Consider the following 22,252-nt stretch of genomic DNA (forward strand, 5'->3'; position numbering starts at 1 on the left):
ATTGTGGAGGTTCTTATGGATGGGTCACTGGATGTTGTTTTGGGGGTTGCTTTTTATCTCGCATTGTTTATTTCATCAACTGCTGTTGTTTTTCTTGGCAGACCTGTTCGATGTCGGGTTCTCAGAACACCAGCGGTATGATTCTTTTCAGAACATTTTAATTTGCTGTATTGGCAATGCTTAATGCTTGCACAAAGGCTCTGACTGATATATCATCCTTCCTCCCATTGACGTCTTTCTTATCTTCATGTAGGTTTGCCTTTTTTTTATTTTATTATTATTATTTTTTTTTATTTATTTGTTTTTAACAAGTGAAGTCCAAGTGAAACCCAAGGCCCAAACCAAGAGTTGACATTCAAAGCTATGCATTATTAAACAATCTAAAAGGGCACACCTGGGCAACACCCATCACTCCCATTTTTTTGCTCACTTGACAAATGGGTGGGTTCAAGCAAAAGGTATCATGTTCCAAGATGGTTAATACAGGGTGATGTAAATTATATAAATTCTGATCTATTTTCTCATATCTAGCTTTTGTTCTCGCACCGAATGTCGCCCAGTATATATATATATTTTTTTACAGGTTTTTGGCAAAGCTTGTACATTTGTATTCTTTGTGTTCAATGTAACCAAATTATGCATGCTGCAGAGGTTATAGCAAATGTACTAGTGTCAAACAGAAGGTACATACCTTTTCTAGGTCTCGGGTCAGAATCAACTGATGTTTAAATATGCTTTTACAGACGTTCAAACAAACATACAATATAGTTATATAGTATAGTTATTTTATGTAATACATTCATACCACCTAGTGACACCAAAATCCTTTTGAAATCCCTTTTGAAATTCAAATTTTCAAGGCATTCCTGAAGCCAGTGCAATTCTATTGAACTTCAAATAAGTCATGGCTCTTTTTTGTCCTTGAGCTTCCTGATTCGTTAATCTTGTAAAAGTACTGTATCTATACTTGGGTTGAATTTTGGCTCATCTTGGATAAAATCATTTGACAAATCGTTAATAGAACTCAAGCACAAGCCTGATTTGATATTCAATAGAAATTCAATGTGGGTGTCTGGACCAGACAGCGCTCCCCATACACTCACTAACTGCAGAACTCGATATTAATAACAATAAAAAGCAAACGTTTACCTTCACGGTTGAATGTGATTTGCTTCTCCCTTGGCATTTTGGTCTTTAGTATCCTATCCACCTATGTGTATGTAATCCATGAGATGCGTTCGTTCAAGTGGATGTATGTATGCATGTATGTCTTCATATATGAGGGGACAAGTGGACCAATCCGTGATCGACTGATGATGAGCAAGGAGCATGACGAGTTAATTTTTCACAGCCATTGAGAGACTACATCTAGGAACAATAAGCACTTGGAAACCCTAGAGCAGCTCAATTTTTCATCCTGTTAATTATTCAGCACAGTTATGACTCCCCCTTTTTTTTAAAACAAGAGGCGTATAATTATTCAGGATGAAATACATGCCCAAGGTGATACAGGAGGCCATGTCAGATGATTGATCTGCTGCACCGATAGAAATCTGTTTTAACTTATTTAGCGTGAAGAAAGGACTTTATGGAGGCAAAATGGTGTCTTACTATTATAAGCAAGCTTGACCTGAAACAGAGTGGAGAGTGGTAGCTTATTGGTTAAGGCGTTAGGTTACTGATTGGAAGGTTGGGTGTTCAAGCCCTGGTATCGCCAAGCTGCCACTCTTGGGCCCTTGAGCAAGGCCCTTAACCCTCTGTGATCCAGGAGTGCCGTATCATGGCTGACCCTGCGCTCTGACCCCCAGCTTCTGAGCAAACTGGGATATGCAAAGAATGAAAGAATTTCACTATGCTGTAATGTATATGTGACAAATAAAGGCTATTCTATAAAAACAAAACAGGTTTCATTTATAAAAAATGTTTTACTTATTTTTTAAGAAATTACCTGTGCATTTCTAAACATAGTGTATGCACAAATTTGTAATCACATCTAAGAAAGAACAACTCTTTGGCATGATGAATACATCATCTTCATGTTGTGAGCAAAAATGTAAACCTTGCGACTCTACATCTTTTTAGTGTCATCATGAAGAACTTATTGAAAAGGTTTCGGTTTCAGAAATGTCAAAAAACAGCATTAAGGCGAAGTTTATAATTTATGTTTGTATTTTACATGTTTTCTGGGCCATGCAAGAGTATTTCTTATGCCGGGAAGCCGTTAGGTAGTTGTGTGTGTTCAGTGCTCCAAAGGAGTCTCTGACATCTGAGAAGCTTTGGAGCCTGATTCTGGCATTGGTAAAGCTGCGGAGACTGGGACTAGTGCTGGAAAAAAAAAAGAAATCTGATACTGATGCTGTGGAATGATCAGGAACTGAGAATAAAACCAAAGAAAGACTTCTACTAAGGAATGATCTAGAAAGTTGACAAAGGGTTATCTGGGCTCAAACACACTGACTTGTCTCCATCCCTGAACTTTGTTTCAACTCATCCCAGGAAGGAAAACCTGAGTCAGGTCTGACTCTACCTCATGAACATTTGGTTCTACAGCAAAGGTTGCCTAAATCGCTTGGGATTAAGGACTTGGACAGTCTGGGTGTCTTAAATCGGAGAGCTGGGAGTCTTTGGGAAGAGTTATTAAAGGAAAAGAATCATAACCTAAGACTAATACTGGGAACTGAATAAGAATTGCATTGGGAGCATTGGGACATTGGCGAATGTTCAGAGCCTGGAAAGGGAGTTATCAGGAACATTCAGATCTATGGTGTTTTTGAAATGATCAGGACAAGATGCCGAAGCAGGATGGATCCCTGGATATGAGAGCAGGAGCAGAGCCCTAATCAGACAAAGGATTAAGACTTTGAAATACTGCTGAGGAAAAGACAGGACTTGGAAATTAATATGTGGGAAAGAATTGGGCTTCGGAATAGACAGAGGAAGGGAAAAGAAGGCCTGATTCTAACATGAAGGGGTGTCTCAAAGAGATTTGATATTGAGGAAGAAACTCAGATTTGAACTGATAAACCAAAGTAAAGCAAACTCTGGAACTGACACTTGGGAATTTTAAAAACCTGGGAATGGTATGGGAAATGGTGCAGTCAGGACTGAAGCCTTTAATCTCACAGATAAATCATCAGCAGCGTTACAGTAGCCCCAATGTGTATATGCACATGGTGAAGATTGAGATAAGGGAGTGGCAACATCTGCATTACTCCCACTTTAACCTTACACTCATGCAGAGATTTGGAGACTCAAAAACTGTGTAAATTACCAAACACAACCATTGACATGAAAATAAAAAATTAATTTCCAGCAAAATGAAATTGTGCAGTATGCATTGTCGCCACCATGTCATTGATTGGTGGGAAGCATTTCAGAAAGGTTTGGAGTGAAATAGTGATGAAATTTGATCATTTTACTATAACACCACAAATATTCTTCTTATAATACATACATTTTCCATCAATTACATTTTTTGTAATGAATTCTAGAATCACAATTTCCTTAGTTAAGGAAATTGCATCAGAAAAAAAAATTCTGTTTAAGTTTTGTATTCAATATATTGACATATGGACAAAGGTTTGTGGACACCTAACCATATCATATGTGCTTTTTTGAACATCCCATTACACATTTAGTGCCTATTTGCTCTTATATATAACCTCCATTTTTCTGGGAAGATGTTCCACCAGATTTCGGAGTGTGCTTGTGGAGATTTGTGGAAATTCATTCAGCCAAAAGGGTGTTAGTAAAATCAGGTTCTTATGTAGGTGAGATGAGGAGGCCTGGGGTCAGAGCTCTATGGCAAGAGTTCTCCAACCCATGTAAAATGTATCTTCATGGAGCTGGATTTGTGCACTTTTGCATTGAAATGCTGGAACTGGGTCTTTTTTGGGTCTTCAAAGGGACATTTCTTGCTACCAAAGGCATCCTATCCAACTGTAAATCCAACTTTGTGGTAACAGTTTGAGGAAGATAATTCAATCTGTATTGTCTGTATAGTCTCGTCTATAGGATAAATGTATAGTGTTGATATTTATGTCTGTACTTTTGAGAGTCACCAATAGCTGGAACCAAATTCCTTGGCCACTAAACCCGATTCTGATTCATATGGCTGGAAAAGTCGGGTGTCCCAAAACGTCTATTCATATAATGTATTTATTGTCGTGTGGGACTTTGCGCCCAATTCTAAATAGATTTGCTACATTTCTACATGTTTCTATTGTTATTATACATTTTGCAGATACTTAGGGAAATAAAGAACTAAGTATTTAACATATCAAAATCAGAATCTTCAAGATCCAGGTTGCTGAATAAACTGTCATTAATTATTAAATGATTTCGCTCCCTTATAGCAAAAAAAATCTCCTTCGTCTTTTGCATTTGTTTTGCATGACCACGATTTCGAGCGCTGCTACAGAACAGTGTGCTCAGGAAATTTATAAAAAGACATGCAAATGGAAGAAGGCGGCAATGTGAAAGGCCTAAACAGCAGTTCAGTTACACTGAAAAACACAGGCTTGCCAGACAGCGTGATGCTAGGAACATGTGGAGGTGTGTGTGTGTGTGTGTGTGTGTGTGTGTATGAGAGGGAGAGCAATCTAGTAGTACACTGTGTCCTTGTCTGTCACTATGAGGTTACATGAATGCAAGATTAAGGGCACACACATTTCTAGCATAATCATATCTACTGAATGTGTCATAATCATATCTACTTTACATAAAGGGTGTGTGTGCTTGTGTTTGACTTGAGGCTATACCAGCCCCCAACAAATCCTGAGTGGAGTTCATGTAAGGGGGCGGCGTCTTGTAGGAGGTTGGGTTATCATGTGTTCTCAATGGCAGTGACATCACTTCTTATCTCAGGATCTCTTGTCTGTGACTCACAGAAATGATGAGTCAGATGAAGCTTTACGAGGATTCATCCCCTCCCCCAACCCCGCCCCCACACTCACACACACACATAGTTACACACACACACAAGCCTTTCATTGATATTATAATGAAAACACCTACAAAAATGGATCCCAGCAACCGAAAAGAAATGTTCTGGCTCTGGTCAAACCTTGTGAGGACATTTTGGATGTCCAACAAGAACAACCCCCAACACACACACACACACACACACACACACACACACACACACACACACACACACACACACAACAATCTTATCTATGAACAAGAGCTGTATAATAGAAACAGCCTCACTAGGGCTTTAACCTCCAATCCTACTCCCACAGTGCATGTGTGTGTGTGTGTGTGTGTGTGTGTGTGTGTGTGTGTGTGTGTGTTAGGGGGTGGCATGTTTTAGTGTGTCAGTGGAGTTTGCAAATCTACTGTAATCCCATCTAATCTAACCCATTTTAAGAACTTCCTGTGGCAACAGCCATGCTCGAATTGCAAACACCACACACATACACACACACACACACACACACACACACTGAACAAATTACTTTCTTTAATCATATACTCATGCTACTCTCAAATATTGGAATTTGTATTGCCCAAAGATGTAGAAATGTGTTCTTAGGAACAATTCCCAAAGCATGCTGCTTAGCAAGAGTCATCTACTATAATATCTCTTTTCCCTTCTCTTTCCCGTACCTCACATGACCCATATGGACAAACATGGTCACTCGACCTTCCAGACATCCCCTGTGACTTGTGTAATCAGGATTAAGTCAGTAAGTTCATACAGGATGTAGAAAGTATGCCTCATATGGTCGGCAAAAACGGTCATGTTTCCCACGGCCGCATTTGCAATCCCACTGATTCTCTTTCCAGACATTATTACGCTGAGTAATGGGCCGTGCTGCTTAGCAAGCGGATCCTCTATGGGGAACGCACATTAAACATCCCGTTGCTCCTATAATACCTCCACTCTTCTGGAAAGGCGGTTGTTGTGGAGTGGTTGTGTAGATTTGTGCTCGTTCATAAAAAGAGCTGTGTTTTCAAAGCAAGAACGTTAGCACCCATAACGTATGTGTGAAATCGGCACCTGTTGACACGCCCCTCTCCAGCTGTTCCCAGGTCAGTTCGACGTTGTTGGAACAAGCTCCTTCCTGACTACAGCAGCTAAAACCATCAGGCAGCTGTCATCACACCTGCGCATCCGGCAAATGGTGTTCTTGCCTTCGGCGAGCTCTCGAGACATTTGCTGCGTTCCTAAAGGACGCTGTTACAGTCGGGGATTATACGCTATAAATACAAGAATTGCGACAGCAGACTTTTTTGCAGCCATATGTGCCTCTTCTCCAAAATGATAGAAAGTTGGACAATTGTATAGATTGTCTTTCGGTGCTTTTACCTTCATATGAGGAACACCTCTTCCAGCATGACAATGCACCTGTGCACAAAGCCAGGTGGGTTGGAATTGTGTGGAAGATCCCCCTGCTTTAGAGCTTTAACCCTCAACTCTATTGAACACTGACTGCACCCCAGGCCTCTTTACAACCTCTTTACTAACACCCTTGTGACTGAATGAGTACAAATCTCCACAAATTCTAGTGGAACATCTACCCAGAGGAGTAAGGGTCATTATAACAGTAAACAGGGACTTAATATGGAATGGGATGTTTAAAAAAGAGGCCCATTTGTTGTTATAGTGTATCATGAAACATGGGTACTTCTAGCTACAAAGTAAATATGTGTTTGGTTAAATACATTATGGTTGCTATAAAGTTTAGAAAGACATATAGATGTTAATAAACCTGTTGTTTATATATATATATATATATATATATATATATATATATATATAATAAATGATGATAAATGTCAAACATCACCTTATAAATCAAAGTATCCAGTGTCTAATTCTACTTTATAGACTATATTACAGATGGGCCGCAGAGTTATGATGGTTAACTTACGACTGATGATAGCAATATGAGAAAATTGTAAAAAAAAATGTTAGTGGTTCATATGGCAGGCAAACGTAGCAGCGTATGCTTCGCTCTCCACTGGTGAAACATCCACCGCCAAATACATATACACTGTCAAGTTTATACATTACGTGTTGGAGGTCACTCTGTGCAGCTAGGGACAATTTCTCATCAACGCCTTGTGGGGGTTCCATGAAATTCCGGAGTAAGAATAGGAGCTTTGAGGATGGATTCGGACTGTTGTTAATGTCAACAACTACATTGACTCAGGACCACAGTTTGCTCTGATCACCATCACTGTACCCCGCAACATCGTTTATCTGTAATAAATGGACATTTGGTGCGACCCAGATGAGGATGGGTTCCAGCTTGAGTCTAGTTCCTCTCAAGGTTTCTTCCTTATGCCATCTGGGGGAGTTTTTCCTTCACCACAGTCGCCACCGGCTTGCTCATCAGGGACAAACGTACACTTATAAAGAACATTCATTTTCATCACATTATCTGTGTAAAGCTGCTTTGAGAATGTTTATTGTTAAACATATATACAAATAAAAATTAATTGTTGTGTAAATTGCTGTTTTACTAAATTATGTACACTCATTTCTAACCCTAATCTTATGCTATATCGACTTACTATATATTTCACACACACCCCCACCCCAACACACACACACACCCCAAAAGGATTCATGAAACAGTTTTGGTTATTTTTATTCTGTACATTTTAATTTACAATACTATTTTTTTTGCATTAATGGTGAGTAAAAGGATTAAATGTAATACATAAATACGAACAGTTTGTCTTTTTTTTTTGTACAAATTTGCATATAACTAATAGCAGAAATGAAAACTCCAAACAGACAAGTTACGGTACGGTTTTGTCACTCCCGGAGCCGTTACAGAAAACACACGCTCATGGAAAAAGGAGGTCAGTTATGGGTCCTAGGGCCCACTGACATTGAGGAAAAAAAAAACACTGATCCATTTGTTGAGATTTCAAATGTCCAAACCTAATGGACTCAGGAAAAATCTCCTCTCACGCACACACCAAAAAGAAAAAAAACCTAAATAACCGCACTCGAATGAACAATAACAAAAAAAAAAAAAAACAAATACAACCCCCATGGTATCTGTAGTAATAACAATAATTATAATAATGATAATAGTATTGGCCGCACGACTGTGAGAAAAATGTGAAGAAGAAGAAGAGAAAAAAAAAAAAAAAAAAAAAAAAAGCCAGAACGATGACGACGCCGCCTTCGGATCGATCATCCACCGGCGGGTCACAGTAGCATGTTCACATTATGAATTTGTTATGAGGGGAGGCGGCGATGAATGGATGATGACCACACAGGCAGCTTAGACGAAAAGTCGACCTATTTGACTTTTACTGAATAGGCTTGAGTGGAAAGAAGGAAAGAAAAGGCATGTCTTCTAAATCCTGACTGGAAGATAATAGTAGCAAGAAAAAAAATACAAAATAAAATAATCCATAGAACGTCCTGCTTACAGCTCTAAATTGCACAACCTCGTTTTGGCAAACCATGTGACTTCTAGAAAAGCAACAATCCAATACTTAGTATCATGTATAGCTTGATATATACGTTCGCATCGGTATCCTGAAAAGATGCAGCCTTGAGTTTTCACTTTTGTTTTTTTTTTCTTTTCTATCTTGAACCAAAGCAAAGAGCAAGACAGTCATTCAGCTCGTGAACGAAAAACAGGATTAATGGCTTCCTGAAACGCCATCTTGACCTACAAATCGAAGCAGAACTATGGCAGGGAGCTGGCATAGCAGTCAAAAGTCTTAGAAAGAAGAAAAAAAAAAATCAACTAAGAAAGAAAGAAAAAAAAAGACTAATTAATGCACAGGCGTCACACGGCGCAGTTGTTTTTCCCCACCTCCGCCTTCTTTCTCGTAATAGAAAAACACAAGTCCGTTTATCCGATATCCGTTTTTTCCCCCATAATTCTCCTTTTCCTGCATTTTATATTCTCTGGATCTTGTCGGCCACCACCACTGGGTTTTCTTTGCGGATCTTGGCGGCCGCTTCGGATTTGTAGTCGTACGTGCAGTTGTGCTTGTCCGAATAGCGGTGGATGCCGCAGAAGAGCTGACCGCACCTACAGTCAAAACCTGCGGGCGAAAAAAAAAAAAGAGCCGTATGTATTATATAACGGATACATGATACGTAACTGGGAGTGGAAATGAATTCTGCATTACTGAAAATATTTGTACCTACAGCTATTCACATACCCAGAATTCTTGGGGGGGAATACTCACCTGTGAGGCCGACCCTCTTGCGGCAGGTGAAGCAACGGTTCTTTTTGGGTTTGCCCGAGTCTGGACTCTCTGCCACATCGCTGAGAGGCGAACAGGAGGAAGTTGGCTGGCTAACGACTGTGGGAGCAGGAGGTGTACAGACATAATTACATACTGCTTTTCCTTCAGCCTGTACCTAGTTACGATGGTTTGCCTTACGATTTTTCGACCTTAATAGCGATACGACAAATTGTAAAAATATTAGAAATTTCACGCAACAGGCACAAGCAGCAGCGTATGATTTACGATACGTTGTGCGTGCAGTTGGGGTGGGCGTATCTTTTGCCCTGTGAGATGCCCCACTCTCGCTAGCGGTCAACTGAGTAAAGTTGTCTCAGTGTTAGTGTTTTTTTGTTTTGTGTCAAACAGCAATTTTAATGATAAAAGCATGTCTTAAAAGTGCCAAAGTATGTCTCCTGCTGGTAGTGAAAAAAAAGAAGAGGAAAGCCATCAGTTTAGAGCAGAAAATTGAAATAATAAATTAGCATGAAGCAGGAAAGTCTGTCACAGTCGTAGCACCATCTTTGAATTACGATATTTTTGACTTACGATGGGGTCGTCGTAACTTATCTCCATCGCAATTAGAAGACTGCTTGTGTGCGAGTGTGTATAAACACACACTCACATAAACACATGCTTATAAACACACATGGATGCAGGCATATATGATTGTGTGTGTGTTTCTTCTGAGATCTGAAAGTCTGACTGAGGGCTTTGGAAATGAGGCTACAATTTCACAGGGATGTGCCCAAAAACCACACCGCAGCAGAAATGCACACTCAAACACACGAGGGAGGAAGGAGGGAGTAGGGTAACGTGGAGAGAGAGAGAGCGACCAGAAAGATCTGGAAATTCTATGTTTATATTTTGTCTGCTAGCAAAAACTTATATAGACATGCCTCAGAATATAGACATGCCTCAGAAATAAATCCATTTTGTAAAAAAGGAGAAAAAAAACATCTGTCCAAAAAAAGCAGCACATGATAATGGATTTCAGGAAACGAATGTTACATCCGAAATGTTTAAATGAATGTTAAACATGAAATGATCGACTTTTCAACATGCGGTCAGTTTTTCCTTCATGTTATCAACTGCCATTTTTAACTATCGTACAAAACTCTAGCAACCCCTGAGGTATACCTCAGCCAACAAACGTTGCCTTGAATTGAAGTTCATTTGTACAGCGCTTTTTTTTTTTTTTTCTTTGATACACTGCCTGAAGATCCCCAATGAGCAAGCCTTCTGGTAGCACTGGAACTGTATCTGGGGCAACATAATGGGGAAGCTGAACATGCTTGGAGGAGAGCACTAATTGAACTGAATATACAGCAACCAGGATGAGGACCAGCTCTTTCCTTTAGGTATAGACAGCTAGAACAAATTTCAAATCGCCGTCTTTACTTGCACCACTGAAGAGCTTTTTTTTTCCAGGGGAAAAAAAACCACTATATAAACATAGACATTATTATTTACTCATATATTTTGTATGTTACCTGCTTCCGCATTGTTCGGTACAGGAGACGGACTCTTTTCCTCTCTGGAAATGCTCATCTCAGTCATCTGTTGTGTGACAGGCAGGGAGGCTGCGGCGGACATGCCTCTGAGGAAACAGCACAGTATTTTCCGCTGACTTGCGATACATACACACAACCACATGCACAGCTGCTGGCAAAGGCTCAAAGCACCTGACCATAACATGAGGCTTCTTGTAGACAGAGGCCTCGAAGCCTACACTATACACACACAGAAGGAAGTACTCAAAAAAAAAATTAAGAAATGTAAACACCCAAAACACAGAATGCAGAACTCACACAAGTGAAGAGACACGATTATCAGGAGAAAAGACCGACAGATTGGTCTTCTTTTGCCACATAAATCGTATTTTCTCCGTTCACTAACGTGTCTCAACAAATTACTCATATGGTCTTGGTCTTTCGTTGTGGTTAAGGCACTGGGTTACTGATCGGAAGGTTGGAGGTTCAATACCCAGTGTTACCAACTTGCCACTCTTGGGCCCTTGAGCAAGGCCCTTAACCATCTGTGCCCCAAAGGCACTGTATCATAGCATTTGTTAATAATTGGCTGAATTGTGGAAATGTTTTCTAAAGTGCCGCAGTATGCGAATTTGGATAGTGCAACCCAGACAATAAATAATACAAATATCTAGAGACATTTTCTCCAGAACGTTCTTGTTATTTGTTTGCACGACCCCCTGGTTTTATAGGTTTCTTCCTTTTATATAAAAATGTTAAAAACTCACTCTGACGTCGATTCTGCGCAGGTCTCTGCTTTGCTTAGGCTGCTTTCTAGTCTCTGCATGGCAGACGTCTCCGATGAAGGACTGCCAGCTGCTCGGGAAAAAGAAAAGTGCGTGGCGCTATAACATCGGTAAATGTTCAACAATCATCCCGAGGCACTCAAAACACAAATTGGCAAAATTGTATTTAAAGAAACCATTAGCCCTCTTCCACATACTTTACATGTAGACAAATTTTGTGGACCTTTTTAAACATCCTATTCCACATTTAGTCCCAATCTGCTGTGTAGATTTTGGAGTGTGGCGATTTGTGCTCTTTCGCATACTAGGTACTGATGTAGGTGATGTGAGAAGGCCTGGGGTGCAGTCAGTGTTTCGATTGGTCCAAGCCACATATGGCTGGAAACGTCAGGTGTCTTTTGTCCAGATAGTTTAGATTGGCTCACAGACATGTGATCATTTAGTATCACTGTGATGGACAAGGGGAAAGAGAGATCAGACAGTCCCTTCTACGTCAAGTCTCTCACAGACATCCTTAACACATATTTCAATCTATCAACCAAGAATGGAAAACCATGCCAATCCTGGTACTTTGAACCTGCTAAGGATTTTGTTACTGACCATTTGTTGGCACAGATGTCAGATTGGAAATGTTATCCATTTGAAAAGAAAAATAAGGCTTTGCCACAAGACTTACCCAGAGGGCTCACTGGGCTACGATCGCTGCTCTGCTGTCGACTCAGGTGTTCCTTGTAGCACACCGAGCACATGCCATTAGTCCGGGGGTTGCCATAGAAACCGCAGCCCATAGTGCACAGGATGGGAACCGGGCTCTGATTGGTCTCCTGGGCCATTGTGTCTGTTGAAACATTTCTTGTGTTAATATATTGCTCTGGTATGGTGAGAGGAATAAAATCGATTGGATAATGCTATAATAGGAAAATATTCAACTTCATATGAGTAACAACCTGTGAAGCTGCAAACAATACCCCAGCAGTGATTCATTACCTGTAACAGCACACCCGTGTGTTTAATTCTCTATTTTAACCCTATACGATAGATTTCTTGCCCAAATCTTACTGAAATAAAAACCTAGTGGTGGGTATAAACCCAAAGTAAAATGCATGTGGTATCAATTTTAAACTTTCAGGAAAATACTTGGTTTAGTGATGAATATACAGCACCTTAAAAAAGAAGGTTTCATAGTTTTTTTTTCCACTTTTGGTACTAATTAATTCAAGATCGACTGATTCCTCCAAACATTTGCATGAATGTTTCCCTGAGGTGACTAAGAGCTGTCCAATCACTGCGTTTCTGTAAACATGTTGGTAATTAGGACACGTTTGTTTTGCTCCAGCCCATCTGACAACCACATCCTTTATCATGCACTTTGCAATCTAGGTCCCATTTTTGCTGTGTAACTCAAGTTTTTTGAAACATTAGTAATAATAGGTTACTTCCTGTTATCATTTATTCTGATCTGCTTCATTTCCTATAGTAAATATAACTGACAAATACAAATTGTTACAAATAGTACATTTATTATTAATCATATTACGTTAGTCCACATGTTTCTGCGAGTGAGTTGTTATTACAGAAATTATAGTTTGATAGCATATGCAGCAAGATGAACATATGATTTAAATAACTACTAACACTACAGTTCAAACTTCTGACCAATCAGATTCAGGAATTCATGGTGGTACAACTATCTTTCTATTCTGAGAAAACTCCATTCCATCTTCAGAAAAGCCAAGCAACAAATCAAACCACTTTTTTAGACGTTAATGATTGTCTTGAACTTAATCCAGCTCTCCAGCTCACATAACAGCTGCTTTTATACAAATTCAGTGATCACTGCTCACAAAGACTGCCCCAATCACTAATCACCACTGTTCCCTGTAACTAATCACTAATTAACCCTGTCCCCAAGACTAATCATTGATAATCACTGTCCCAAAGGACAAATTACTACTCACTAATGTTCCATCCCTGACCAACCACTAATCACCAGTGTCCCCATGACCAGTCAATGATCACCAATGTCCACCAGGACTAATCACCACTGTTCCCCATAACTAATCATTGATTACTACTGTTCCCAATGACCAACAAATTCTCACCACTGTCCCCATTTGACTAATCACTGATCACCCATTCCTGTGACTAATCTATAATCACCACCCTTTGTCCCACCCCAAACTCTTTTGTTTTGTGAGAACACCTAATACAACGAGCATCTAAATCCACTTACAGTGACTATTTCTTCCTCAACCCCTTTCTTAATTAAATGTTTTTCTATTCCACCATGATCTATTCTACATTACATAACATTCATATTACTCCCCTCACTTTATAATTTCATACGTCAACGACCAGGACTGAAAAGTGGACAAAAAACCATTATGTAACGTCACCTGGCGACTACCAGAACTCCTGATTAGGAGTTTTAGTAAAAAAAATAAAAAATTAGTATCGTGACTACCATGGGGGTCACGTTTTCGGTGGTCTCTCCACCCCCCGTCACGAAATGGTGCTTCTGAGGAGGCGATAACGGGGGGGCGCAACTGAAGTAACAAGAGTCGTGTTACACCAGTATCTATAATCGTGAGTTTTTTTGTTTGAGGGGAATTTCACATTTGTTATGGTTGAAGGTCTCGCGCACGGTCAACCGTTACGATTTGAAATGTAAAGTGTTCACGCGAGAGCTTATATTCCGTACACGCGCACAATATATATATAAATACACCTCTCGCTCTGTTCAGCCTGTCAGAATGATTCAGAAATTCGCCTGAAGTGATTGTTACCACCACCTTTACGGCGTTTATATCGAAATAGTTCAACATTTACACAGCGACTAACCCCCACAACAGCGATTATTCATCTCTGACCAGATAAAACTGGAAAAAGAGGGGGGTAAGCTAACGAGGCTAACGCTTTGGCTGTTTTTTTTCACCAGGTTTTGCTTAGCAACTCGGTAAGGAGAGACCTCACTCGTTTACTAAAGAAAAAAGTGGACTGAAAATAAGCAAGACGACATATACATGAGTTAGTTTGTATTAGTTAATTAAAAACAGTATCTTTTTGTGTGTTTCCCCCTGTCCTTTGTCCTTTAAAGCAGTACTTCCTTTTCACTTCAGACTGTAATTAAGGAAGCTAGTCTGGTACTAGCGTCGAAAAAAAAACAACCCCAGCTAGCTAAAAAGGTTTTCCTCCTTTTTTTTGGTCACAAAGAAAGCTTTTATTAGGGAACTAACTGAACAAAAAACAATAGACAATAAGAGGATTAGAGAGCAGGCCAGCGATTCATCGCCTCGAAATTTGCTCTCATTTATCACTACAATTTTGAGGACATTTCAATGTCAGTGTGACTCAGTCTGCCAGGTGGTTAGCCATCTTCCATATCTTGTGTTGTGTTTGTTTTTTTTATTTCAGGCAAGTCTATTATAGAATAATAGTGATTTTTGTTGTGTCTAACAGGACCCACCCGTACTCTCTTTATCCTCTTTGTATCCCCCCCTTCTCTCTCTATACCATCGTCACTTTGAATGTCTTACCTGTTTACTACACGTCAGCAAAACCTTTACCCTTCTTATTCTTTCAAATAATCCCATTTGAACGTCACAATCGCATCGTACGTACCTTTTTAATCGATTAAAGAACCAGGACGGATCTGTTGCTCCGTTTGTTTGTCTGTCCACAGGCTTTGTTTCGAGGATAACGCTGTATGAACTACTCCAGCACAGCAGTCTCTTATTTTGTTCTGTTCCGTCCTGTCTCTGTCTCTCGCTCTCCCCCCACCCAATCTTCCCTTCTTTTCTTTCACACTGTTTGTTTCCTTCTTTAGTCAAAAGGCGGGACTGTACACGTCAAATCGGCAAAGTCGGCCCCCTATTGGTCACGCTTGATGTGAGGGCGGTGAAATGGGCTGAACGGAAATGTCATTTGAAGAAAAAGTATTCGTTTACCACATATGTCCTGATGACTAATGATCTTTGAAGCTACTACTACTGCATCATGGAAAAGTGTCCACGGACAAGCAGATGATGAAATGAAAGTCGGGGCCAGAAATGTTGCAATCAACACGATAACAAATCCTCAAAGTGGCCATGCCAGTGCATGAACAGTAAACAAAGTGTCCTTAATACCCAAACACCCTTTTATAACACTGTGATAGGACCCTGCTTTTTTTGTTTACAGGAACCCGGAAAGTGATGATGCTCGGTGGCGGAGGCAGAACCTTTCTTTAATCGCATGGTCTAATCTCATACAAGATCTTCATCATTCAGTATATTCTGAATATCTTATATGGGAGGGCTTTTTTTTTTTACTTTTCACATGTACATTACAATACATTCATGAAGCTAACATCAGGCTCAGCCATGATAAAGCATCCCTGGATCACAAAGTGTTAAGCTTAGCTTGACGGCCCAAGATTGGCAGCTTGGCAATACTGGGGCTTAAACCTCCAACCTTCTGATCAGTAACCCAATCTCTTGACCACTGAGCCCCCTAAATCAGACTGTTAGAAATTATTTCTAAAATTCTTTCTATTTTAGCAGCTCCCACAAATTGTGTAGATTGTGGCTGCTCTGTCCCTGGCCGGGTCTTAAATTCTAAAAAGACTGAAGAGGTGTTTGAAGAAATTGGTTCGTGTGTAAATTCTTTGAAATGTTCTAGACGTACACGCTGCTTTTTAAAAAAATGTAAATGCTTAACCACAAAAGGGCAGTTCTTTCTCACAAGCACACCAGGGAGGAACGAGCAAATGTGCATGAATTATTCGTGCATTTGGGGATGCTGCAGAGTGAAAGATGTATTCAGTGTCATTCTTCACGCTGTCACAGGAAGTTTCGAAACACTATACTTATGCTGCCACATTCGTACGATAAAAGTGTGAAACAGTCAACAAATGTTTTTAATGCATGTGCTTGTTTTACCACACACACACACAGTGCATAAATAAAAGAAGCTTTAAGGGGATGATGAATCAAATTTACTAAATAATGTTTTGCGATTTCCCATACAGTGAACAGGTTAAACCAATTTTCTAGTACATCCAGCCATTCAAGATATACAATAGTTAGGCTATGCAATGTTTTTTTTTTAGTTTGTATTCTGGTAGACTTTGTCATTGAATGCAGGTACCCTCTAATGAACAAACTGAAAATGAAACCATAAAAAATAAGGAGGTGTTTGAAACTGTGAAGGCTGGAAATTGGGGACTTTTCTGGGGAAATATTGTGTTGGATCAGTGGTACAAAAAAAAGCTTTTACTTTTGGATGAATCAAAAATATAAAGTAATTTGTTTGGGAAAGATAAATAAATCTGTATCCCACCCTTTCTCTCATACTGACATCGTTTTCACACTGATATCGTTATAGCTGATCACGTTAACACACAGGCCACAGAAAGTTGAAAAGTCACAGTAAGATTATCAGGGAGCGTGAAAGACTTGTCTGAAACAAGGAAGTTATTCATGCCAAGCGAAGCATTTTTTAAGATTTAATCAGTTATGAGCAAATCATCAGCAAATTAAAAAGCAGGATCATTTGTATGTTGGTGTCTGTACTGTTTGAGATTCCGTCACGCCGAAATACGAGCTCGCATTGTGAAAATGCAGCTGGGTGGCTACACATCCATAGCGAAAGGCTTGGTGTAAAGTGACTGATGTAGATTTACTATGTGGAACTGATTGTATCTGTTTTTTTCTGCCTCTGCTCTTCACATGCTTTCTATCCACCTGATGTACCTGCATTCGTCTTTCTCAGAACTTGAGACGTTTTTTGCTCAGCGTCTGGACTCGTCCAGCCTCGGGGGTTATGAGCTTACTTTTCACTAGTTTTAAGATAACTGAAGAGCTATCAGTGAACCTTGTTCTGTTGACAATGGAGATGGATGTCGCATCCTATAATTTTGATTGATGAATTATATATATTTTTTTAAAAGATGCATTTATTTATTTATTTGTGTCACCCTGATACTCAGATCTATAAATGATTTGTAATAGAAATAAGATTTACATATAGTCAACTTGCTACAAGTAAAATTTTTTGCTTAAAATGCAATCTATAGTAGCATAATGGTAACCTGGATGCTTTGCAATTTCTTTGTGTATTGGATCTCTTATGGGAGGCGTAACCTGAGAGAGCTGGCAAAAAAAATAAAAAATTGCAGGTGTCTTAAGGAAAGTGTGTGTAAAAGAGAGAAGGGAGTGGGCCAGGAGTAGAGTTTAAAAACAACATGTTGAACTAGTTTTGGCCTGTTTCTGCGACAGCGTGTGTGTGTGTGTGTGTGTGTGTCATCTATCGTTGGGACGATAATCACTTTTGCCCTGGTGCATCCTTGTTTGCTTTGTATATAACAAAGATGACACGTCAATCAGTAACTGGCTCTCTTTCTCTGTCTTTCACAGGGTTAGCATTGTCTAAAGCGTCACTTCCGCAAATCCCTTTCTTTGTCACAGCTGCTTATTTGCATGTCAGGGTCAGGTGCACCACATGGTTCCCTTTCAACACCTGGACATGGTGGATGCTCTTTATTATTTTGCATATAATTTGAATTGCACATTCGTCTTTCAGTGGGAACAGACTGCAATAATATACATTTTAATTTTGCACAATTTTGGGATTGAATAGAGAAAATCGGATTCCACCTTAATAGGTCTTCCCAAGACTTTTTACTCATATTTAGTCACAACAATGAGCTAGCTAAGTGTGATTTTTGTTTTTGTTTATTTGAACATAAACAAGGTTCCTTGAGATGCCTCTACAGATTGTACTTGTTATTCACTGGACTGTATTGTATACACCAATCAGGCAAACCATTGACATTATAACATTATGAACGGTGACGTGAACAACACTGAATTTCTCTTCATCGTGGCACCTGTTAGTGGGTGGATATATTTATTAGGCAGCAAGTGAACATTTTGTCTTCAAAGTTGACGTGTTCTAGGCAGGAAAAATGGGCGCGCGCAAGGATTTCACCGAGTTCGACAAAGGCCTTGTAGGATGTTTCTGGTCTGCAGTGGTCAGCATTTTTAAAAATGGCCCAAGGAAGGAACAGTGGTGAACTGGGGACGGGGTCACGGGCAGCTGAGGCTCTATGCATGTGGGGAGCGAAGGCTGACCCGTGTGATCCGATTGAGTTACAGTAGCTCAAACTGATGAAGAACTTAATGCTGTTAATGTTCAACAGGTCAGGACTGTTTTGCCAGCTAAAGGGGGACCGACACAATATTAGGCAGAGGGTCATAATACTATGCCTAATGTCAGCCAAGTTAGACATTACCAGTGGTGTGGAGCATGCTTTAATGGTGGAACTGGGGCTTGTCTCTGGGACAGGGCCTGACTGACCCTTCCTGCTAGATTGCATGATTGATGGTGTCTGATGTTGAAAGACAGATGCACTTGATGACCCCTTGTTTACCTCACTGATTATGTGCCCAAGTTTGTCTTGTAAGGTGTTCAAACTAAGCGAAGTATTTCATTCTTTGATAACAATCTAAAGAAGGTCGCAGAATTATCGTGTTTATACCTACAATGTTAAACAGGAGTTTTATTAGTGATTCAGCAAAACCTCTAAGATGTTTTTTTATAGCTTGCTTACTGAACAGAAATGCTGGCTTTCATTACATAAGCCCAAAAAGGCTACATTTGGTCTTTGGCTTTACACGAGGCAGAATCCCATATACATGATCCTTTTTTACTTCATTAACAACCTACTGCAGGGACTTCAGTATCTTCTTACATACTAAACTTCCTCAAGCAGCCTCCGTTCCTTGAATAACGCTCCTTGTTTGTATAGGCAAGGAAATGTCTGTGATGTATGATGTATGATGTATCACATTACAGTGTTCCAATGTCGTGTGCTGGTTAGCTGTTTTTTTTTCTTCCTTTTATTGCTCCACATGCTCTTACAGGCACTGCAGTTACTGTGCATAAACAAACACACACACACACACGCAGTCGGGTTTGTTTTCATTGCTTCTCCATCCCTCGGCCCAGCCTTCGACCTAATCTAGATCCTGCTCACGGCTCCTTACTCAGTGCCTTGCTTGCTGTCATGCGGCCAGGTCCCTCCCTCTTTACTTTACTCCTTGTCTCTTTAGGAGTCCATGCTTCTCTGGGAATATTACGTCAAGCGCATTTTACGTCAAGTCGGATATTTTTAGGTTCGTCCCCATCTGGATAGAAACAAACCGTATGAAACGTAGATTCCCCCGAAACGAGGCTTACGTAAATCAGAGATTTGCTTGTCCTGACTCTCCTATTTTAGTTCGATACGTCTTTCATAAAATAATTAGAGCAGCTGCTGAGTCACTTCTGTCCCGGGACTGTAATCTTAAGCCTCTCCCACTGCAGTTAGATCATTTTCTCGTTTTTGTTTTTTTCTTGTTGAGTTCAAGCTGACCCGAGTTCCACAATCAAATACGAATACTCTGAAGAGGAGTAGGCTTCTTGGAAGTGTTGGAACGTGGCCAGCTGGTTCATCTGTCATCATGAGCACAGCCTGAGGATCTTTCTGGCACACACTCAGGGATCTTCTAAGACTGTTAACCTGAAGTGTAGTTTTTAGACACTGTTTTGTTCATATATATATATATATATATATATATATATATATATATATATATATATATATATGTTCTTCAAAAAAAATTTTTTTTTTAAACAGTGAAGCATGATCGGAAGCAAATCCAAGACAAGTGACCAAGACCTGATGCTCAGATGTTTCATTTTGCTCGTATTTTCCTAACCTGACCCAACATTGTCTATGTGTCTGCTCCTTCAGAAGCGCCCATCTATCACTGCAAGTTAATTTCCCACATCCCAGTCACAAACTGCTTAACCTCTTTCCACCAAGAAGGAGATACAGGAACATGCGCACCAGAACCAGCAGGTCCAGGGCCAGCTTTTTTCCATCCACCATCACCCTACACCATTAGGACCCTGTGTATAACTTTTGTACAGTTGTCCATAAAATGTACATTACAAATTTATATATCCCTTATTCTCTACACATATTGTGCCTTACATTCATCTTGTGCTAATAATTATACATATATGTATACATTAGGGCTGTACTTGATTCAAATATATAATTGCGATTAATCTGAGTAAAGAAATGACATTGCGAGTAAATGTGTGTTGCATTAAAGGTTTGAATTTCGCCTCTTATATATTTATTTATTTATATTTGTAATACAATTGGCCAAACCGAAAATCACGCCTTAATAAAATTAGTTCCATTAAAATGATTTTGCGTTAACGCGTACATTTTGACAGCTCTAGTATATACTGTGTATATACTTAGTGTACTTCCTCATCAGCTTTTGCACATTTTTATACTCCTATAGCCTTTATATTTATTTACAAATTTGCTGTACTATGTATGTATATATGTGCATTACATATTTATCTGCACTTTTCCTTCAATCCATCCATCCATCCATCCATCCATCCATCCATCCATCCATCCATCCATCTCAGTAAGTCTTTTATACACAATATCACACTTTTTCTCTCCATGTTTGCTTGCTTGCACTTCCTTTTTCATACTGTATGTGATCTTTTTGCTCATAATAATGTAAATTGTATGTGATTCTTGTTACATTGTTCCGTAGGGGGATGAGTGTTGAAATGTGATTCTCAACCCGAATTGTCATGGTCTCCCCACAAGGCGTCTTTGTTCAAGTCTGCTGAGCACTGTTTTTCTTCAAAGATGTGAAATGGACGTAGAATGGCCCCACTGCGTATAAACTTACATCACCTACTTTACTGAAGGTAAGGGTATTATTTTATTAAACTGTTTCTATTACAGTTCATATAGTTAATAGCAACCCGAACGGCTCAAAAACATGAAAAGACTAATATTAAACAAGATTTAGAAACAGGAAAAGGGAATTCTATAGACAAAAGAGGGAAAGAGGAAATCGGTGTGAGAATTACAGGCTTTTGAAGACAAGAGTCCCAGAGCACTACAGATTCAGGACTCGGCACACTTAGATGTTGCTCGGATGATTACAGTAAAAGTGGCCCTCTCCTCCAATACATAGAGCTTTTTTAGGTTATGCAACGGGCAGTGTGACCTGCTGGAGATGTTTGGTGATTACATTGTTGAGAGGAATCATCAGTTTTCAGCCTCCTGAAACAGAGTTGTCTTGCTTTAAATTCAAGTGTGGACAGAAATGGTCTCATTTGAACTGCCTGCTCAACCCTAAGCAGAGAATCCCGACACACAAACCTCAGGTAAAAGGACGAAGCGTGCATCATATTTCATGGCCTGTGCCAAAAACATCCTGTCTTTTGAATAAGCCAAGTGGTCTGAAGTAGGAAGCAGATTTGTCGAGATAAAAAATAGCACATTAGCTCCCCCTATGGCTGATTTTTCTAAAATAGGTGTCTGCACCAAGTCACCTGTGCATGTCAGGCTTGTCACACACAGGTTCAGGTGGAACAGAAAGCCACAAGAGGGTAAAATGTGTGTGCGTGGGTTTCACAGGGTATACAAAGCACACCATTTCTTTGTAGTTTAAGCTTGAAGATACTCTGAACACCGCGTTCACACCCTCCAGTGAGTCATGTGAGAACAAATCATATGAATGACTTATACTCATTTATCCTTAAGTTGGTTGTATTTGACAAGGCCTCATTGTTTGTGCACAGTCTTGTATCTTCAGTGCTGGGACAAAATGCAAAACTTGTTGCATACAGTTGTTTGGTATACGCTTTTGTTTCTTTTGAGCAGTGAGTCCAGTAAAAAAAAACAAAAAAAAC

General features: G+C 39.7%; 1 protein-coding gene across 1 annotated transcript; it reads right to left on the reverse strand.

The window, feature by feature from the left end:
- Positions 1-7,725: 7,725 nt before the first annotated feature.
- On the reverse strand, positions 7,726-15,298 carry zfand5a (zinc finger, AN1-type domain 5a). The gene is made up of 6 exons (XM_046841419.1): positions 15,113-15,298; positions 12,168-12,329; positions 11,474-11,561; positions 10,707-10,813; positions 9,175-9,291; positions 7,726-9,027 (listed from the first exon to the last, which is right to left on the reverse strand). Exons 2-6 carry the CDS (start codon positions 12,322-12,324, stop codon positions 8,879-8,881), a joined length of 618 nt encoding a protein of 205 aa, XP_046697375.1. The 5' UTR covers positions 12,325-12,329; positions 15,113-15,298; the 3' UTR covers positions 7,726-8,878.
- Between the last annotated feature and the right edge of the window lie 6,954 nt (positions 15,299-22,252).

This window comes from Silurus meridionalis, chromosome 27, assembly GCF_014805685.1.
Source record: "Silurus meridionalis isolate SWU-2019-XX chromosome 27, ASM1480568v1, whole genome shotgun sequence".
Lineage (NCBI taxonomy): Eukaryota > Metazoa > Chordata > Actinopteri > Siluriformes > Siluridae > Silurus > Silurus meridionalis.